The 22,226-nt window shown below is 40.2% G+C and overlaps 2 protein-coding genes across 2 annotated transcripts in view; one reads left to right on the forward strand and one right to left on the reverse strand.

Annotated features, from left to right (window-relative positions):
- ank3b (ankyrin 3b) overlaps positions 1 to 7,478 on the reverse strand; it is a 139,556-nt gene extending 132,078 nt beyond the window's left edge. The window contains exon 1 of the mRNA XM_010788977.1: positions 6,510 to 7,478. Within this exon, the coding sequence (XP_010787279.1) occupies positions 6,510 to 6,578 (69 nt within the window). The 5' untranslated portion in view covers positions 6,579 to 7,478. The remainder of the gene's footprint in view (positions 1 to 6,509) is intronic.
- Positions 1 to 22,226, forward strand: part of taf6l (TAF6-like RNA polymerase II, p300/CBP-associated factor (PCAF)-associated factor) — a 358,002-nt gene that overhangs the window by 313,538 nt on the left and 22,238 nt on the right.

A 22,226-nucleotide genomic window follows, 5' to 3' on the forward strand; every position in this document is an offset into this window, starting at 1 on the left:
CAGTGAAAAGGCCAAAACAATAACAGCCAAGATAGCTGAATTCATCGCGTTGGATGACCAGCCGTTATCTGTTAACTTTATTTCTCTTAATGCATTGCATAAAGATCGGATCAGGAAAAATCGGTATCGGCAGATTGTCAAAATCGGATCGGGAGCAAAAAAAGGTGATCGGGACATCCCTACTTGCATGTCATATAGACACAATAAGTGAGATAAATCATGGTAACTGGGAACAAGAAAGCTTAAAGGAGAAGTTCAAACTCTACTGACTTTGTCATATACTCCCATCTGAACCACTGATGTATGGAGGGGTTTTCTGAAGCTCTTTGACCATCTGACAAGCAGTCCTGATGAAGCATAACACAAACCTCCCCTACAGCCATTGGGAGGTCTCCGGGGTTGCAGGGTGATAGAAGAAAACACTCATCCTTCACACCTCCTTCTCCCCTTTCCTTCCATCTACTCCTCTGTCACTCCCCAGCTCACACCTCACTTGCACTTCTCAACTCTCTCCATTTCACCTCCTTCTTGACCATCCATATCCCTCCTGACTATCCGTCTTCTTTTTCACCTCATCCCTTTCTCCCTCCATCTCTCAGTGAAAAGAGATGGTTCATCTGAGAGTGATGGAGCTCTGACAGGCCGATCCCTCTGACCTCACCCCGGGGAGTGCAGCTGTGCCCGGACGCTGACACGCCTACCTCCCCGACCGCATATCCACACAGAACCGGCAGTACACACACATGCATGCATACATTTATAGAGCTGCCAAAGGACCACACATGTGCACTTACTTACACCTCCTCACTCTGATGCAGTACATGTGCATTTGTACAGCTTTACATAAGGCATCACATTTATATGCTGCCCCTAGGATAACTCAGAAACAAGGAATGTGAGGTGATGTGATGGGGAACCACAGGTTAGAGATTTTTCTGGCCTGGTATCAATATCAATATTTAGGTTCAAAAGATTTCTCGTTTTATGGTTTTGCAAAAGGTTGCCAACAAGCTTGGAATCATTCCCAAAACAGGTGAGGTATAAGTTTGACATTTATGACATTTAAAAGCTTTTTCATGAGTCATTTAGACATTTAACAATTTGTTGTTCTTGTAATAATATTGGGTTAGTGACACATACCGTATGTCATGGCGAGAGTTAATTAAGTGCTTGTTCTGGAACTAATGATTATTTTAAATGCTGAATATTTTCTTACGCAATAGAAGATATTACAAAATGTACACCACTGTTTCCAACAGGTGAAGGTGACATCTTGAAATGTGTTTTTCTGTCCAACCAACAGTCTAAAACCCAAATATATCCAGTTTATACAAATATGTAATCATTTCTAAAGAGAAAAACAGCCAATCCTTACATTGGGGAAGCTGAAACTGGGGGATCTTTGTCATTTTTGCTTTAAAGGGGCCCTATTATGCTTAGTAATGTTGTACTTTGTGCCTCCACATGTTCAATGCTTTAGTGTTCAAAAAGGTCTTTATCTTGCTCATACTGCCTGTGCTGCAGCACCTCTTTTCACCCTCTGTCTGAAACCAGAGTCCAGTCTGCTCTGATTGGTTAGCTGGCCGGCTCTGTTGTGATGAGTCAACCGTTTAGAGATGTCCCGCCCCTAAGCCTATCACGTACAATGTGTTGGAGCGATAGCCAATAGAAGCGCAAGTGTTGCATAGTGATGTCAACAAAGTAGTCCAATGGAGGTGATTTGGGCAGGGGGGAGTGTGTGGGAGAGAAACCCCCTCTGGAGGGAACTTTGGGATTGTAGCCTTTGCAGACCATTTACATGCACTAAAACCCTCAATAACACACTACAGGGAATGGAAAACCATAAGAGGGTCCCTTTAAATTATTTGGTATTGAAATGTTACAAATAGTTTTTTTGATGATCAACTAAGTATGTCAGCTCTCTTTAGCACTAAGCCGTATTTACTGTATTTCCCTCTCTCCACTCACTCTTTCCCAAACAGCCCATGAAGCATTACCTACACCTCTTAAGGATTTAATCTGTGCCAAGTCCATTAGCCTAATCTGAAAAACAAAAGCAGCACTTTGTCTTCTTTCTCTCCCTCTCTCTCAGTCTCTCTCCACGCACCCATGCACACACACACACACACACATATTTCTCATCCTCCATCAGCACATTCACCACTCGCTGTTATCTAGGGGGTTGTGATGTGCCATTTCTCTTTGAAGGCACTGTCACAGAACAGCTTATTTCACCAGTCCTCCAGACGCAGGGCTCTCCGTTTCTGGCAGGGTTTTTCCATCCGAGACAAAGAGCAGAGCTGCCCTGGTCTGCTGTCTCATTATGAACGAGACAGCAGAGGCAACACAAAAGAGACATGTATTCAGTCCAGAAAAAGTGGAAGGATTTCGAAAATAAGCTTAAGTCATCCATCCTGTTCATTTTCTCGTGTTCATTTTTGCTGCTGAAAATCTACTATAAAACATGTTATAGTTACGAGATTGGTGAACACCTCTTATTAAAGCTTTGGTTTGAGTTATCTAAGAATATAAATCAACAGGTGAATGACCTCTCAGGGAAGCTTTTAGCTGTTTGAAAGTGTGAAATATACTCTGACGAGTGGCAGCAGAATATACTGTGGAGAAATATGGCTTTCTGTGACAGAATTTCAGTGTTTCAGTGATACCCTATTCCTCAGCAGTCTTCCTCCTTCAGTGCTTTTGACAAAAACAGCTCTGCTTAAGTTTTTCTGACAGCCCACACTGCCTTTCCTTACACAATCATCTGAAGTGTAAACATACAGCACAACACGCATTACAGCTGAGGGCAGCTTATTTTGGGAAAATACAGTAAAAGCCAAGAAAAACGTTAGCGTTTCAAAAGAATTGGTGAGTACAGTAAGCATCTCTTATATAATGGTTTGTTTACTTTGCTTAGGACTTTATTAGAAAAGCTGTTGATGTTGGGAACATGTAAAGTTATCCTTAGCACTACTTTCTCTGTCCATCATTTAAGTTTAGATGACTCATCATTTGAAAAGCTCACACCAGATCCCCAACCATTCACAACCCACTGCTTTAGACTATCTGCTCTTTATTGGGTATAGGCCTGAATATAATCAAATAAGAGAGTTATGCAAGTCAGGGTAGATATTATGTATTTTTATTGTGCTTCTAATAAAAGCAATTTTCTCCTTTCCTTCAAGCAGTTGCATTTTGTGGAGCTTAGTTATTAGGATTGTGGAAATGAAATACTTCTATATATAGTGCCCTTTGGTCTTTTTTTATTATCTTGTAGGCACAATTTCACCCTTATTTCTGTCTCATAAATGCAGGAAAAATGTCCTATATTGAACTTCACTAGAACCTAGTCTAATTCATGCACACAATAACCCACACACACACACGAGAAAAAGGGTTTTTCTTGACCCAACAGCAGCTTCTGTGTGGTGGGAATATATGCAACTGAATTCCTCTTAATACCGTGAATGTGTGTTTGTTTGTGTTTGTGTGTCTGCGTGTTATGTAATCCTCATTATCTCTATCACTACATCACATTCTTATCATTAAGCCTCTCAGAGATCATAGAGCATTTGGGGAAAACATCTAAGTGCTACACAAACTCACTATTAGACACTCAAATATACAAGCTAGACTTAGACACACACACACACACACACACACACACACACACACACACACACACACACACACACACACACACACACAGAGATAAGCCCAAACACCCACAAAAAGGCAAACCCGACATGGTGTTGATTTACGACCCTCGCTATAATCGCGATAAGTCTGAGACCTTCAGTCAGAAGATGTTTGATTCTATCCTTGAGCTTCCCCCATCACAGCAGCTGCCTCATGAAAAATATATTTCTGTTCTGTGGCCACCAAGTTCACCAGATCCACCTCCTCCATCCCTGCCACCCCCCTCTCTTTCTCACCCTCGACATCTATCGCTCAGAGCAGGAACTAGTTGCCATGGCTACAATCATTTACACATCTGGCATAGTTATCTTGTCCACACATGCGCACTGGGTGAAGCACAGACACACATGGACGCACATTTTGCATACAACAAGCAAACAACATTATGTATGAAAGCATTAATATGCAGCGTTTCGTTACACTGTTCTTCAGTTTTATGGCTGCAATCTGGAGCTTGTGAGCGAGAGATAAGGGGTCGGGGCTTGTTGGGGAAATACATCAACGGAGAACTTTTGGTCTCAGTCATAATCCTGTTGGTGAATTGAAGCCAATCTCTTTTAACTTAATCCGTCGGGATATGGAGATGATGTTGAGAATAATTGAGTCTTCATAATATTGGGATGTTCCAAACTGATGTTTAGCATTCCGTTTAAAAATATTATTCATAATTCATTGCCTCTGTGTAATGAAGAAGGGCTTAACTACTGGATTTCTTAAGCAGATACCAAGATTTATAGTTCAATCTCAATTTAACCAGAGATAGGTCTAAGCACACTGTATATACTTTCATATCCACCCACATCATAAAGCAACCTGTTACATTACTCATTCCATATATTAGCAGCACCCTTTGCACTCTGCACTACTGTACATTTTCCAGTCCACAAATGTTCTTAAGACAGCGAGTAATGATTATTTAGATTATTAATTAATGTGCTGGTTGCTTTTTAGATTAATTGATTGGTTTATTACATTTAGTTTTACTTTTATATGAAATAAAACAGATAAAAGCAGGAAATCTACTTTTATGAGATGCTGTAAGCAGCATTTTTGCATACAAAATTACTACTAATGATGAATCAATGATCATAATAGTTGGCTTTTGCATTTATACCTATTTTGTGCAACTCTTTGGATGTATATTTGTATGTAAGTTTGTACTAAAACTGTGCTATATTTGTTGCTTGATAACTTGGCCATTGAACACTATCTGATAAAAAAAAACTCCTTTTACTTTATTTTTAAGGCTTATGAGCAGAAATTGCTATGATATTGGCTCTTTTTAAAATATTTAGTTTGGTAACTTCAAAGAATCGACCACCTTGCACATATATAATTCATCTGAAATATATATTTTCTCCTAAGTAATATAACCATTTGTATTTTTTTTATTATTGGACTGTTATATTAAATCAATTTGGTCTTGTAAGTGATTTTAAATAGCCCCTCTGCCCACTCACTGTGTGACAGTCTTTTATATCCAAATGTCATTGTTGAAGTCAATAGTTGGAACATCTTGTCTCTCGCTGCCATTACAGAACCAGACTGAAAGCTTCACCACTGAGGTTGGCACACATCAACAGCTATACATTATTTAATGGGAAACTAAATAACAGATTCACTCAGCTGTGTAAAAGCTATAGTGGCTGTCTGCTGTAACTGTGCCTTCATTCTCTGCTTTGGTCTTTCCCTGTCCAGTTAATCCCTGATCTCCAGGGCCACCTCGAGTAGCTTCAGCCCAATCCGAGCTCAAATGATCTGGAAAATACCCTTTGCCTGTGTGTGTGAGCGGGTGTATTTTGTCACATTGTTTGGGTATGATCAGTGGCTTCCAGCACAAAACACATTTATCATAGACGAGCCTCGCTGACACAACAGCAGGGGAGGCAAGGGCCAGAGACTCGCTCCATAATGCTAATCCCACAGACACGCTGAAGGTGTTTAACTGTAAACCACAAACTGAAAATCACATATAAGTACACACACCTTACACACACACATTCCACTTCATGAGTCAAAACATGTTTCGGTGGCTTCAAACGCTTCAATTTAAGAGCCATAATGACAACTCCTGAGGAAAACAACAAGACATGCATACGTAAAATACATGTACCTGATACACACACACACACACACACACACACACACACACACACACACACACACACACACACACACACACACACACACACACACACACACACACACACACACACACACACACACAAACACACAGCTGTGGAGGCGTTTGACAGTACTACTGATGCCTGCGTGGTGCGTGCATCCACCTGCCCCCACCCTAACCCCCGAGGACATCCCCTTGCCTCCCATTATACACACTCTCTTTGCACTTTACATACCGCTGCTCCCTTAGCCAATCACCTTGAGCAAAAGAACCAGACCGACCAGTCGCAGCGTCGGGATTGTAATAATAAATGGTGACTTGTGATTGACAGACAGCTTTTCAATGGGCTTTTGTAGCATTCCAGGTGAGGCGAGACAAAAATGTCTTCCCCATTTGAGAGCCACATGCGAGCTTAAGGAAGATTGAACAGGTTTTAAATAACTTGAGAGTACTATTAAGAGGAAAACAACCAGGTGTACAGGCTGTACTTTAAATAAAAACCATCAACAACATCACCAAAGAGTCACTTTGTCATGGGCTCATCAACCTCACCCATTATTCACACATCACCCGACAACCTCTTACTTCCCCTACAAAAAAAACAAAAACATATTTTGTTGACCCTGAGCAACAACTGAGCAAAACCAAGCGCCCTAAGACAAACACAGCTCTTTCTCTCTCCTACCTTTTTGCCTTTCTTCTTGCGATGGGCTGCTTTTCCACTGCCCGCTTTCTCCTTAGCTTCCTCACTCATGTTCAGAGATCTCCCCCTGTTCCTCTCCTCACTTTGTTTTTTAAATCCAGCATGTAGGAGCTTGTGGAGGGGAGCGGCAAGCAGCTGTTGTCTTCACTGGAGAAACATTGCCACAGAAATGTCCATTTAGAAGCAGTGAAGGAAGGATTGTTCCATGCAGAGTGGGAGTGCGCGTGAAGAGAGTAGAGACTGGGAAGACTGTGCTGATGCTCACTCCCTCCTCCTCTTCTTCTCTTCCTCTCCGAGTTCACAGACAGACACTCACTCTTACACACACACACACTTGCAGGCACGCACGCCGAGGTCCACTCCCACTTGCCGTGCGCAATTGGCGACTCTCTCCAGCGCGCTTAGAGGCAGGGTGTGGAGGCAGGAGGAGAGTAGAGAGATAGAGGCGGAGGATGAAGATGAGGAGGAGGAGGAGGATGTTGATTTGTATGATAAAAGGAAGGAATATAACATTAAAGAGAGGGAGAGGTAGACTGAAGGAGTGTTTTCCCGGCTGGTTTTGGCGCTGCCTACCTGAGGATGAAGACTGGAGACACTCTACAAAAAGAGAAAGAGACAAAGACGCACCAGAAAATGGCACAACAAAAAGAGACAGTGAGAAAAGAGAGAAAGAAGGGACAGAGACAATGAGTATGAAATGGTGTTAATGGTGTTAGTGAAAGAGCGTAAGGCTGACACAGGAGAGGGGGGCGTGATCCACACTGTCGCCTCACTCAGCCCGCTGGAAGATTTCTGCGGTTGCTCCCAGCTCAGACGTTGTGATATGAAAGGAGACTCTCCAGCAGAGACTCATAGAGTGAGGGAAAAAGAGAGAGGGAGGAAGAGAAGGGTGGAGAGAGAGAGAGAGAGGATCATTAACACGATGCATCAGGTCCCTCCAGAAAAGGAAGTCTCCCCAGTAGCCTCTGCCAGCAGGATCAGCTTACTGGAAACTGGAACAGAACTGCGCCCGGCACTGGCTGTCCGACTGGGTTGATTGAGTTGTGTGTGTAAGAGTGTGTGTGGCAGGCGTAGAGTGAAGAAGAGAAGGAGACATGAACACAAGGTGGAAATCCAAACAACATCCAACCAATCAAATGTCTGAATGGAGCCTCAACAGAGACACTTTGAAAAGACAGAAAGACCACGCCTTTTCAGCTTCAACAAGCTCTCCACCAATGACACATTTAGCTAATGAGGCAGGAGGGAGTGGATCAGGGAGAAGGGGAGAAAATGGGAACAAAAAGCCCTGGGTGACACATAGGGAGAGATCAGAGAAAGGAGGGGTGAGAAACAGACAGGAGAGAAAAATGACAGTGGGTGATGGGAAGCAGGCGTGAGGTTGGGAGGGCGAGAAAACAATGTGATATCAGTGAAACCAGGGAGAGGATGAAAGAACAAGTGAGGAGCAGACAGAGGCACAGAGAGACAGGGATCGCTGTGATTTCTCTGAACAACAGGTTCTTTATTCTGGGGGGGATATAGCTGTTAACCCCCCCGACAAGCTGTATGCCATCACCACCATGCTGTTGGATGTCACTTAGGTCTTGACATCAAAACAAAGAGATGACGGACAGTATCTGGACACAAGGAACTTAAAGCATTTTCGACTTAAATATTCAACGAAACAGCTAGCAGAATGCTAATTGATCGTGCATATTTATTTTCCTCTCTAAAAACAGTGAGCTTTGGAGGGACTAGTGGTTATTGATTGGTGTTTACATAAGCCAATAGCGCTTTAAACACCCTTAAACTCCCTCTCCCCTGCCTACATTTTACTACGCTAAAAGCTCAGTTGTAGGGGACTATTTGGTGAATTGGGGAGGAAATGGAGGAAGAAGATGACAGTTGAGTAGGTGTTTTTTGGAGTCCATACGTGTACAAGCTGACTCAAAATTAGGATGATTCATCAACATTATTTTTCAATCTCCAGGTAATGTTTTAATATTCCATCAAGAACAACTACTACTACTACTACTACTATTAACTCAATCTCACTGTTGGGAAAGATACTAATGCACATAGGTGAGGACCAGCGCAATACATGTCTGATTAAACAACTTAAATGTCTATTTTGATATTTTAAAACTTTAATCAAATTGTGTGGCTTATCCTGAAGGAATAATGTCACAACCTTAAACCTGAATGTACAACAAAGACAAACTCTCGAGAAAATAGCAAACATTTTTGGTAAGGGCTGAGCGGTGTCAAACACATACACGGGCACAACACACGCAAATACCCACTTGGCAACTATTAATAGCTTGGTACTGCAAGCATCTGTATCACACCCCCACTGACTGCCAAAACACTCCAGGTGTCAAATTCACACAAAGAACACCTGAATTATTATTTATTTTTTACTTAGAAACACACATAAAAACCAACAAGATTTAAACTGTTTTATCGCACAGGCTAATATATCAGCTGATATTTGCTTATCAAAGATATCCCTCTATCGTAATCAACTTATATGTCTGCGAGAAGAATTTGTTTTATTTATAGAAAGAGTTGTTACATAGCTGGTCCAGCAGAGAGCACTGACAAGTTCATTTTTTAAGCGTAAAACGTTCCTTTGATAACACAATTAGAGGGATTATTACGTGAAATATGTGTTACGGTATGTGTCATTGACTAATTTTGCTAACTTATGCGATATTAGAAAATATCAAAACGTTTGAGAATCGCAATATTATGTTTTGTATAATCAATCGTTGAAAGAAATAACTCTGCAAGCCAAGAATCCTTAAACTACTGGGAGGACATTTTCAAAATGACATAAAGAATGCCACATAAAAAGAATTAACTTGCTGAAATATGTATTAATCGTTCCACTACTTAAATAGGCGAGTTCCATCCAGCTCTTGATTTCTTTTTCAACAAAACCCTTGCTAGAGAGACAATCAGAATTTAAAAAACGAATGTGAACATTTGACTATTTCCATGTAATCACTGCGTAAATGTTTGCAAGCTTGTCGGGAAGCAAACAGGAAACTATTCATTAGAGAAGGAAAATGGAGAGAGCGTGATGAATTTACTTCAAAAGAGTTTACTTTCCCATCACCACTGGCTTTGCTGCCGTTTGTGAACATAAACACTGTTCTGCTTCAGTTACTCTGCAGTCTTTCTGGCATATTCACAACTTCAAACCACTGAATGAAATCTGACTGAACACATGCATGAACAAATCAAATCACAGGGCAATAATCAAACTAGTTCAACTGGTGTTATTAAGGTTTTATTTATGGTCCTTCGAACCTTGGTGCAGTTAAGACAATCAGGCATTTACATGACAATTGCCATTTACAGATGATGCTGAATGTGCTTATAATAGAAGTCAATTGTAATTGCACTTGCACAGTAATTACAGGTCACCATTAGAGAGGAGAGAGGAGCTGTACCACAGATCTATAATGCCATAAATTGTACTTGGCGGCAACAAAATTATTGAGTAAATATGTTAGAGGAAAGAAAATTATTGTGATTCACGCATTCCTGCTGACGTTCAGTCAAAATATATTACCGAAGCTGCCAAAGTTGTTTCCCTAAGTGAAAGCTCACGACAGATTACCAGCTTTAGCACCTCCAGTGACAAATGATGTCCTCCACTCAGGACCATCATCCTTCCCTTCACTCCACCTTCCCAACATCACCAAGTCTTCAGAGTGAGAGCAGAGAAGGATTACACACCACCGTACACATTAATCTGCAGCCTCGCTCCATTGCCTGTGACAGAGAGTGTTGCATGTACAGTATGGCTGATAGGGATGTGTGCACATGTTTCATGTTGTGGTTGCTTACAGCTAAAGTTAAGCTTTGCACGTTTGTGTGTGTGTTATGCGTGTGAAAGTGTGTGTTCCTGTGTGTGTTTCATGGTGTGGTAACTCCAACTTGGTGCCAGCGGCGGTTATCATTGATTGTGCCAGGAGGGAGCTCCATCAGCCAGAAGCTCATACAGAACATAAAACATTCAACATCTGGTTATCTCAGTGTATGGCAACATATTACTGCCACTCTTGAATAAATCTGCTTGGTTTCTCATTAAAATACAATTATGTTATGTTAAAGTCAATTGCTATTGCAACACACCAACTGGTTAAAGAATAAAAAGACTTGTATAGTCTTTATGTACATAAAATATGCAACAATGATTATCTTTGTATTAAGAGATAAGGTGTTATACATATTTAAAGGGTGTAAGCCTACTGTATGTCATAAATTGGCAATTCAAGCTTTTAAATGTTTTTTATTTAGGACTTTTTTTTTGTTGGTGCTATCCACCTGCAAAACGCTGCTAAAATGTTGGTAGTAGCAGGGAAAACTGTCAGACCGCATGTCTTCCACTAAGGCGGAGAGGGAAGACGCAGAACGGAAAGACACATTTAGCGGGGTTAGTGTGATCATATACTGTAGAGCTACACATTTGAAGTTCGTTAACAAATGTGAGGTATATTATAAGTTAGCAAAATCAATCAAATGTAGGTAAATGATGCTCTCCAATTACTTTATTACAAAAAGTGTTTAGCTCATTCCTTAAAACAGAAGCCTCAGATTGATTATAATAAGGGGGAACAGAAAGTGTATACGTCAAGCCGCATTTGGCCCACGGGCCGTAGTTTGGACACCCCTGCTGTAGAACATTATACCTTTTAAGTGAGAGTCAAAGTTCACCAAACTCCAAACAAAACTCAATAGACGCACACACATACTAACACTCCTACAGAGACAGATACTGTGGATGTGCTCGGAGCAGAGAAGAAATGAACAGTAAACTTGTCAAGTGGTAGTAAATAGACAGAGTAGATTTCAGTGGCTCCAAAAATAAACACTGCAGCTCCTCAAGACCCGAGTAAAGTGCCTGCGTCTTGCTACAGAACGTTACATCTGTGAATAACTACTCTGTTTCTTGGTTGTCCCGTGCTAAATATTCTCAGTAAGAATGTACAGTGGGGCAAAAAAGTATTTAGTCAGCCACCAATTGTGCAAGTTCTCCCACTTAAAAAGATGAGAGAGGCCTGTAATTTTCATCCTAGTAGGTATACCTCAACTATGAGAGACAAAATGAGAAAAAAAAAATCCAGAAAATCACATTGTCTGATTTTTAAAGAATTTATTTGCAAATTAAGGTGGAAAATAAGTATTTGGTCACCTACAAACAAACAAGATTTCTGGCTCTCACAGACCTGTAACTTCTTCTTTAAGAGCCTCCTCTGTCCTCCACTTGTTAACTGTATTAATGGAACCTGTTTGAACTTGTTATCAGTATAAAAGACACCTGTCCACAACCTCAAACAGTCACACTCCAAACTCCACTATGGCCAAGACCAAAGAGCTGTCAAAGGACACCAGAAACAAAATTGTAGACCTGCACCAGGCTAGGAAGACTGAATCTGCAATAGGTAAGCAGCTTGGTGTGAAGAAATCAACTATGGGAGCAATTATTAGAAAATGGAAGACATACAAGACCACTGATAATCTCCCTCGATCTGGGGCTCCACGCAAGATCTCACCCCGTGGGGTCAAAATGATCACAAGAACGGTGAGCAAAAATCCCAGAACCACACGGGGGGACCTAGTCAATGACCTGCAGAGAGCTGGGACCAAAGTAACAAAGGCTACCATCAGTAACACACTACGCCGCCAGGGACTCAAATCCTGCAGTGCCAGACGTGTCCCCCTGCTTAAGCCAGTACATGTCCAGGCCCGTCTGAAGTTTGCTAGAGAGCATTTAGATGATCCAGAAGAGGATTGGAGAATGCCATATGGTCAGATGAAACCAAAATAGAACTTTTTGGTAAAAACTCAACTAGACGTGTTTGGAGGAGAAAGAATGCTGAGTTGCATCCAAAGAACACCATACCTACTGTGAAACATGGGGGTGGAAACATCATGCTTTGAGGCTGTTTTTCTGCAAAGGGACCAGGACGACTGATCCGTGTGAAGGAAAGAATGAATGGGGCCATGTATCGTGAGATTTTGAGTGACAACCTCCTTCCATCAGCAAGGGCATTGAAGATGAAACGTGGCTGGGCCTTTCAGCATGACAATGATCCCAAACACACCGCCCGGGCAACGAAGGAGTGGCTTCGTAAGAAGCATTTCAAGGTCCTGGAGTGGCCTAGCCAGTCTCCAGATCTCAACCCCATAGAAAATCTTTGGAGGGAGTTGAAAGTCCGTGTTGCCCAGCGACAGCCCCAAAACATCACTGCTCTAGAGGAGATCTGCATGGAGGAATGGGCCAAAATACCAGCAACAGTGTGTGAAAACCTTGTGAAGACTTACAGAAAACGTTTGACCTCTGTCATTGCCAACAAAGGGTATATAACAAAGTATTGAGATGAACTTTTGTTATTGACTAAATACTTATTTTCCACCATAATTTGCAAATAAATTCTTTAAAAATCAGACAATGTGATTTTCTGGATTTTTTTTCTTCTCATTTTGTCTCTCATAGTTGAGGTATAGCTATGATGAAAATGACAGGCCTCTCTCATCTTTTTAAGTGGGAGAACTTGCACAATTGGTGGCTGACTAAATACTTTTTTGCCAGCCTGTATTTACATTACATGTTACTTGTTAGACGCTTTTCCCAAAGCGTCTTACATACTCAATACTGTGGACAATCCCCACAGGAGCAATTTGGGGTGAAGTGTCTTGCCCAGGGACACAACGACATGCTGACTGCAGTGGGGTTTGAACCTGTGACCCCCTGATCCGAACACCAGCACACTAATTCACTGCGCCACACACCTCCCATTTCCCCCCATTTATAGAGAATACTTTTTGTTTTGGTCTAATTTAGTATCCTCCTAACCCGGAGCAAAAGGACTCCCTAGAAAGCAAAAGTGTAATTTGTTAATGTAATGTTTTTATTGTGTAAATATATTTAATGACATCATTCTTGGAATAAAAAGGCATTCTTGCAAAATGTCAGCTACATAACTGCGTTGACTACTGTTGAGAGACAGCATGTTTTATGAGTCACTAAATAGTACCACTACTTTGAGCTTTTTGTATCTTTTGACATACTTGGCTTGTCTTACATGGTGGCTATAGCTTTTGACCTAAGCTATTAACATAGTGCACACACTATTCCTGCTACACTTTTCAGAGAGGCAGTTATGTTTCTTGGGGATGTTGAATTTCCATATCAAAAGGAGTATTTCTCATCTCGCAGTAATCCGCTAAAGATGCAGAGCGTAGCGTCCCCAAACCAGCTGCTACATCCCGAATAATAAAGCCAGGAAAGAGAGGGAGAGATACAGATAGAAATCTGACTTCCTGACAGGTGAACAGAGAGGGAGAGACATAGATGCACATTCAAATGTTATGACATATTTTACTCCAACTGATATATTTCCGCTCTTGTTTGGATCATAACTGAACACTTTTCTGAACCACATTTGGCCCACACTGTAATCACATTTTCCCTAGCTAAAACATACAAAATGAAACATGTCTTGCTTTTTCCACAAGCCTCATACACTGTATGTATGTCTACCATATTCAACTCCTGAGCAGCTGAGTGTGTTTATACTCTGAGGCTGAGCATGAGGTTATCATTGTAAGGAGACACTCATTAGATTACTTTTAGTACAGTAGGTTATCTGTAAGGCTGTCAGTCACTGTGGCCATGCATGGTTACTGATCCATATTAAAAGGCTTACAGTTTCCGTCTCATTTGTAATTACTACAAGGAGCTATAGTGAGTAATTAAAGTAAATAAGTATTCAGAGAGAATAGTACAGATAAAACTTAAATTATACTAATATTATTTAGGATATCGATGAATATACAGCATGCTAAATATAATAAACATTTAAAGAAAGTTAAGATATTCACATAGGGTGTGGCCATTTAATTACTATGCTGCAATAAAAACAGAGAAAGACATTATTATTGCACAATCTCCCAATTAATCATTACGTGAGTCTTGTCTTTGACATTCAAGGACTAGCCAATGTCATGGTAGAGTGATCTCTTATAGTCAATGAAAATAGATAGAAAGAAGTACAGTATTGTGCTATGTGGCCATGAAATGTGATCATTTCAATTGCATCTAATGTGATAATTTCAAGTGACGATAGGCTCTTTTCACAGCTGTCATTTTGACATGTCACTGCAGGGTATACAGAGGTGTTTTTTTATAAAACTAATTATGGTCCCATTCTAAGTATTTAGTGTGTCACAGCCATTCGGGTGCAACAGCATCAACCATAGCAGGGCCCTGGCCATTCTTAATGGATTAGGGCTATAATTTATGTTTTTAATTAGTTTACCCTGCAATGACATGTTAGATGGCTGCCTTGATAAGGGCCAATAGACAAGTTGTCTGCTTAAACTCATTGAAGTAATGTTGATTGCATGATGTGATGGCCACAGAATAATGATGCCAACTTGGTGAATATTGATAAGCCACGCATTCAATACGTAATTCTGTCGGTCACCGGCCACGATCTTCCAGTAAAGTAATTAGCTATCTCCAGTAAACAATGAGTATCAATGTGAGTTCTTTGCAGTCACTATCCAGAGTAGTAGTAGCAGAGACAGTGGAACAAACAAACGTGGGGGAAAAAATGCAGTGTGTCCTGTGTTGTTGGTAGCTCTTTGAATATGTCTAGAGACTCAATTGTCCAATATTATCAATTGGTAACACAAAGGGTGAAAAAAGGATCAATAGTTGTCTGTTTATACTTTAAAATCATACTAAAGTGTAAATGTGGCTTCCTTTTCTGACATCTTGCAATCCATACCGAAAAATGTCAACCTGCTGGTGGCACTTGAATAAAGTCATTGAGATCCATTCAAGAACAATATAAATGTATTTTACATTTTTAAACTAATCTAAGTTGTAGATAGTGCTGGGCGGTACACCTTTTATTACCGAATACCGTGAACTTTATACCATCATTTTTCATATACCGCAATACTGTTGAAAAAGTGGAGAAGGGCGCTCGAGCTGTGTGCAGTGAACGGAGTCCCCTATTTAATCATAAATCATAAAATAAGTATGTAAATTTGCACCTTTTGTCATACTGCCCAGCCCTAATTGTAGAGAATGATATTTCAGTCTGGATCGTAGTTGTAAATCAACAGACAGACACAGCCGTCCCTAGAGCCATAGCAATAACATGGCAGGACATATTGAAAGATTTATTGATTGTGCAGATTGCTTTTTTCCTTTCAGGAACACGGTGCATATTTCACTAGTCTGCACTAATCCAAGTGGCCACACACTGATAGTAAACCTCCAGTGAAATGGCTGAGGCTTTAATGATGTACATGTAAATGTAGGACGGATTCTCTGCACTGACTGTAACTCTGACACGTCAGCTCCCCAGACTACCAATAAAGAGACCTAATAAGCCTCAGCAGTGAGGTGTGTTCTCACATCCATTATGCTCGGGATCGAACCGCTCTGATCAATGTGCGATATGCAGGGGCCACATAGGGCCTGACAGACAGCTCCACAGGGGGTTCCCATCCCAGGTTCACTATGGGAGTGCGCTCCATTCAAATCAAGCACTCCCTTCACTAGAAATCAATCATTACATAAGATGAATGCTGCTCTTTCGGTGAAAACAAGCCTCCATTGAATCATGCCAAGGGAGCACTGACAGCCTTAGCTCCCAGAAAAAGAGGATGCTTTTACTTATAACTCATTTCAGTTTTCATTTTAAACTGGTATGTTTATCTGCAATCAATGATCGCAAGCGAGGCCATTATTACCCCAATCAATGTGGCTCCGACAGCAGCACTTGTTTTATTGCAGTAATCTATAGATAATTGGCCAAGCAAAGCTCTGCACCATGAAAATGGGTTGTTAACCAAGCAAATGTGTAAAACTGCATTTTCTGGTAGAGATCAATACGTTTGGTCATAGCTGCATGGATGGATAGTTGATTAAACATAAACAAAGATCATAATAGAAGCATTTGTATTTTCTATCCTTTTGAGGACCCTACACTAACTAGAGCCAATTCCTGAGCCACAATTGGCCCTAGAAAGAACTGATCAAAATGGCCACTGAAATTCATAAAACTTCCCACATGTCAAATCTAAAACAAAGCAGAACATACAGGACCATACACATGCTCACAGTTCCTTTTAACTGCGCCAAACCAGCACAGTGAAGAGTGAGGGGCTGATTTCCAGCCGTGTCCTTTCATGTGAGACAACAATGAGGGTTAAATTCAGACCTACTTTCTCGGTAATCAGGTCAGTTCCGGACAGGTGCTGCCCGACTGATAAAGAGTTGGGAGGATTGAGAGCTTCTTTTTTTCACTGTTTTTCTCCAGGGTTTGGGGAGTGATTTGTATAACTGAGAACTGTACAGACACAAATGAGCATTGACTCTCTTCAGCATTACTGTCCGTCTTGTATTTTAATTGTTACAGGCATGATCAAAAGGATATTAAAATGGTCCTTCCTAAAAGACGGAGGAAACCAGAAAGGAAAACTCTACAGTCTCCTACACCTTGTTCTTATTCTAGCAATGTTTTACATTCTTGATGTTGCTCAATCAATCTTTCATAATTGGTGAAATATTTATGATTATGTACATCCAGTCGCTAAAATAACGACTCCAAGAAATGACAAATAAATTAACCAAGTACAACACCAAGGTTAACTTAAGCGAAAGATCATGGTTTGGTTTAAAATAACTTCTTCTTTCAGGTTAGGAGACCATTATTGACAAAGCTAGAAAATGTAACATGAACATAAAGAAATGTTTTTGGTGGTTTGGTGCAACGAAAGTTGCTGCTGTTCTTCATGGGAGGTTGGCAACAAAATCAAGAAACACCAGAACTGTGTTTATCAACATATTCATATTCACTGCTTAAAATGATTATCCCTCAACTAAACATATTTGTGCTAGTTTCCACATCTGTGGAACAGTATCAGGTTAAGACGCCTCCTAACAGTCAGTTAATTAACTCTGCAAATAACGTAAAGCCCTTTCAAACACATCCCAGAGCAAATTAACATGAAGTCTTTTATGACGTGTAGCGTTCTTTAAAATCAATACCGCTGGATTGTATTATTCAGTGTTCTGTTCTTGTTGCCAAGCACTTCTGACTGATTATTGTGAAAATGAATGCAGCATGCTATGCAAACACGACAAAGAGCTCACTATTGATTTTTGCATTTAGATTTTCCTCCTGAGGCGTCTTACAGTTTTATGGTCTGGGTGCTGGTTCAGAGGCTTTTCACACATCGCTGCATACATGTACAGTACATACACGAGCAAATATCTGTGTGTGTGTGTCAGTGGGACAAAGACTTGTCTTAACTGTGGCCTGTATCTAGTGAGCACAGTGTAAATGTTAGATGTACTGAACAGTCTTGCACTTGCCTTGTTGTTGCTGACAGTGCGATGTCCGGAGGCTGCCTAATCTCTCCAGTCAATCCAGTCTCAGAGTGTGGAGCTGCCAGGGGAGGCAGAGGAAGGGAGTTACTTAAAGTACGAGAAAAGGCAGACAGCAGACTTCCTCAGCCATCATGGCACACAAGAAACTGCCCTTTGTAATTACTCTTATTTCATAAAATAACTGCCTTTACGATGAAGTGACCACTCCCAAAGCAAGGTAATAGCAGTACTGATGATAGTGATAATGAGATGGCACATAGAAACCGATATCCATCCTGAAAATTAGAAAAAAGTATAAGAAGGTGAGGTTGTGTACAAAATGTAAATGGTAAAACGGTTAATATGATGACAGAGATGTCTGGAAAAAGTCAATATATGTTTTTGTTTTGTCAACAAATTCCTTTTCTTAGACTTCATCTTTGTCAGACAGGTGATAAAACCTGACGAAACCTGTCCTCCAGGTCGAGAAAACCTCACAACAGATCACTGAAATGTGAAACACAGCTGGAGTGCTTTGACAAGTAACAAGTACATTCTGGATCAGGCTGTGACTTGTGATTGATGATCTTGCTTATGTCGACTGTTGAAGTGAAACAAAAACTACTAAGGCTTCTGTAATGGAACTCAGGTTCACTTTATTCTAAAAGTGTTAGGTTACATGACTATGTGTTAATGGTACTGCTCGCTTCAAGGTTAAAACGGCAGTGGTTGTTAGAAATGTAGCTCAAATTGAAACAGTCATCTCTCCGCCTCTTTTTCTTTCCCAGTCTAATCTTTGTTTCCTATCCAATCAAAAAAACAGCTGTGTAATATTTATAATCAATATGTGCTTAGAGTGCTGGATTTATTCACACTGGGTCCCATGAGAAATAGCTCATTATAAGATATCATCATGGGAGAAATTCAAGTCAAACCTCATAAATTAATTTAATCTTGTGCAATAACACATAAAGCAAAAGAGTTGAGCTTAATTGTCCACTAACCATGAAGTCATAATGAAAAAATGTAAAACAATTGTAATTATCTATCAATTGTTAAAGTGCTTTTCTATGCAAAAAGAGAAAATAGAATTTACATGTTTCCCTACTTTTTGATATCTTTAAGACCAAACAATTAATCTACAAAATGTTGTGACCCATCGATAACAGAAAATGAATTGTACAGCCGGGAAAAACGCAAAAAAAACTCAGCAAGTTCTCTGAGATAATGGTATAAACGTAATTATTCTACTGTCACAAGAAGCCTGCTCCATCCACTGGTTGTTAAAAATGCTGACAATCCACGCTGCTCTGTGATTTGTTTGTTCTTGTTGAGTCATGGAACAACTGAAGGAAAGCATATGGATGCCATTTAATCCTCGGAATTAGATGATAACTTATTCCAGTGACTCAGCAAACAACACCATTAACTACCATTACAGCTTGACATAACTTAGTTTGAAAAGGCATTAAATTGCATTCACCAGCTTAAATGGGCCATTAATGTCAGTATAGCATTCCCAGAAGATGGAGAACCGGCATCAGAGAGCTCTTTCTTTACAAGGAGGCCTGAAAGCACTCGAGTGAGGCGATGAGAGGCAAAAGGTGAGAACAGAATTGGCACAATACAAGGAAAAATGTAAGATTCAACATGTATAATTTAGATTGTAGAGGAGAAACACCATGTGGGATTTTCCAAATACAATTACAAATCCATATCCATTCAAAAGACTCCTGTTTTGAGAATGTAAGTATTAGACATGCATTATTATACTCATTAAAATGTCATTTGTTTTCCCGAGACCCTGCAACTACATCACTATGTCCTCTTGTTGAAGTGTTGTGTTGAGAAATGTGATTATGCTAGGAGTCTGTTACCCCTCCAGCGGCCAACGTCACTCATTGTTGTCTTGGTTAATATCATCATAATGTCTTCTGCCATGTTATCTCCCTTAGCAGCCTTTCGTCAAAGAAGTTATTTTGCTGTGCTAAGCCTTCAACACATGCTTCTCTGGCAAACAGGGAGTTGAGGGCACAACACAATCAAAGTCATTGCTTTTATTACTTTAGGCATTGGCTGAACATGGTAAAATTATTATTATGCTTAACATGATTTTAGTCTTACAGGGAAACACTAGCGCAATAGGTAAATTATTACTTTTTGACACTCAGAACAAGTGAGGATGTAAGCACAATGCTCTCTGTATTGCAAAGGAAGTTGTTGTGCCTTGGGGCAACCAGCAGAAAAAATAAGTAGTATCAGTATAATATTACATATGTATCCTGGAGGTGTTTTACCAACATTACTTAATAGTTTAGTGTTTTACAGACTTGTTATTTCTTTTATTACACATTTTTTTCACATTTGTACTTGACAAAGAATGAAGTCACACCTGTGTCACACCTGTGATTAATGGCATCAAAGATTAAAGTGATAACACCTGGGGGTTTCATGCTTAATCAAGTCAAAATATCCATTATGTATAGGCTACCTTCTTTTTATGTAGCTCTAAACACGTAGTTTATGACTATTTATTTTACTTTGCAGTCTATTTTGCAGAGGTGGAGGAAGTACTTAAACCTTATAAAAGCCCAACAATCAAAATGTTATTGAAGTAAAAGTACAAAAGCATTGGCATCAAAATATACTTAAAGGTGACCTCTCATGCAAAATTCACTTTTGTACGTCTTTTATACATGAATATGTGTCCCCGGTGTTCCAGGGAACTCACCAAGGGTCAGAAAACACAACCCTCTCTATTTTCCTCCATACCCAAATCTCTTAAAAAGGGGCTGCAACGGATCTGATACAGACTGATCCAGATTTGAACACTTCTATGACGTCACAGAAGTGGCGCTACGGCTATTGGGCCAACTCCACCAATCAGGAGGAGACAGCCACGGACATTGCCGTTCGAAAGCGCTGGAGATGCTGTAGTACATATGCCAGGCCTGTAGATGGTGCTGTTCTCACAGAATCAGCCCATGCAAAGACAGTGTTAAATTGAGCGAAATGAGGAATGGCTAAAATGCATGATCTGTTTGGTATTTTGAGAAATAAAAAGTATAAATATGCCTTATATAGGTATGGTCCTACACTATATTATTCAAATATAGCATGATAGGTCCACAAAGTTTCTTTGTATACTATTTACTTCAGGTGTAACTCAAGTCTTATTTAAGATTATATTTAACATCCTTAAACAAAATCTGAAAAGTATCAAAATGTAGTGGACTAAAAGTACACGATTTACCTCTGCATTGTAGTGGGGTAGTACCCCACTACAATGCAGAGGTAAATCGTGTACTTTTAGTCCACTACATTTTGATACTTTTCAGATTTTGTTTAAGGATGTTAAATATAATCTTAAATANGACAGGGGGTGCATAATTTTGACACAACACCTCCTGTTCTAGCCAATTTGATGTCCTAGGCGAGATTTTAGCTGGCTCTCCAGTTTTAAACGATATTTTTGGTTTACTGCCCTATACATTGAAATGATTTCAAACCTGTTTATCCAAATAATTATAAAGGAGTGCCTTGGAAATATTTGTTTATTAAAATTGTGATCAAAACTTTTGAGACCCACTGAGATAACTTAGACTAAAGTTAACTATCTAAACACTCAGAGTCCTTTACCTCACTGAGCCTCTCAGCCTGTCCTCCACCCTTGTTGTAGAAACATCTTATTCTTATATCCGTTAGAGTAGCTAGCCCCAGATGTTAATAACAACAGCGCCGGTACCGGTGCACCCTCTCTCTCTCTCCCTCGCTCGCTCACTCGCACTTTGGCTNAATTCACAACCTCTTGCAACAGGTGTAATATTCAGGCTGTCAATCCAAACTAACAACACCCCTGTTTTTTGTATTTTTTTCACCTTCTTGGCACCATGAGGAGGTGATGGGAGAATCGATTAATTGTAAACACAGAGCTGAATCCCAGATCAGATGGAGCTGAAGGCTCTTTGAGCATGTTTTCTCTCAGTGATTGTGCTGTTATGTTAAATGTTTGTTGTTTGTTGTTTGTTTTTCATGTATTGTGTCTTGATTTGTGTCTGTTGATGTTACACATGGAGCTGCAAGTCACATTTGAGACTTGATCTGACCTTTAAAGTATTATCGTATTGTATAACTGAAATCCTACTATATACAGTGGGGCAAAAAAGTATTTAGTCAGCCACCAATTGTGCAAGTTCTCCCACTTAAAAAGATGAGAGGCCTGTAATTTTCATCCTAGGTATACCTCAACTACGAGAGACAAAATGAGAAAGAAAAAAATCCAGAAAATCACATTGTCTGATTTTTAAAGA

Source organism: Notothenia coriiceps, unplaced genomic scaffold, assembly GCF_000735185.1.
Source record: "Notothenia coriiceps isolate Sejong01 unplaced genomic scaffold, NC01 NC01_scaffold00032391, whole genome shotgun sequence".
NCBI lineage: Eukaryota > Metazoa > Chordata > Actinopteri > Perciformes > Nototheniidae > Notothenia > Notothenia coriiceps.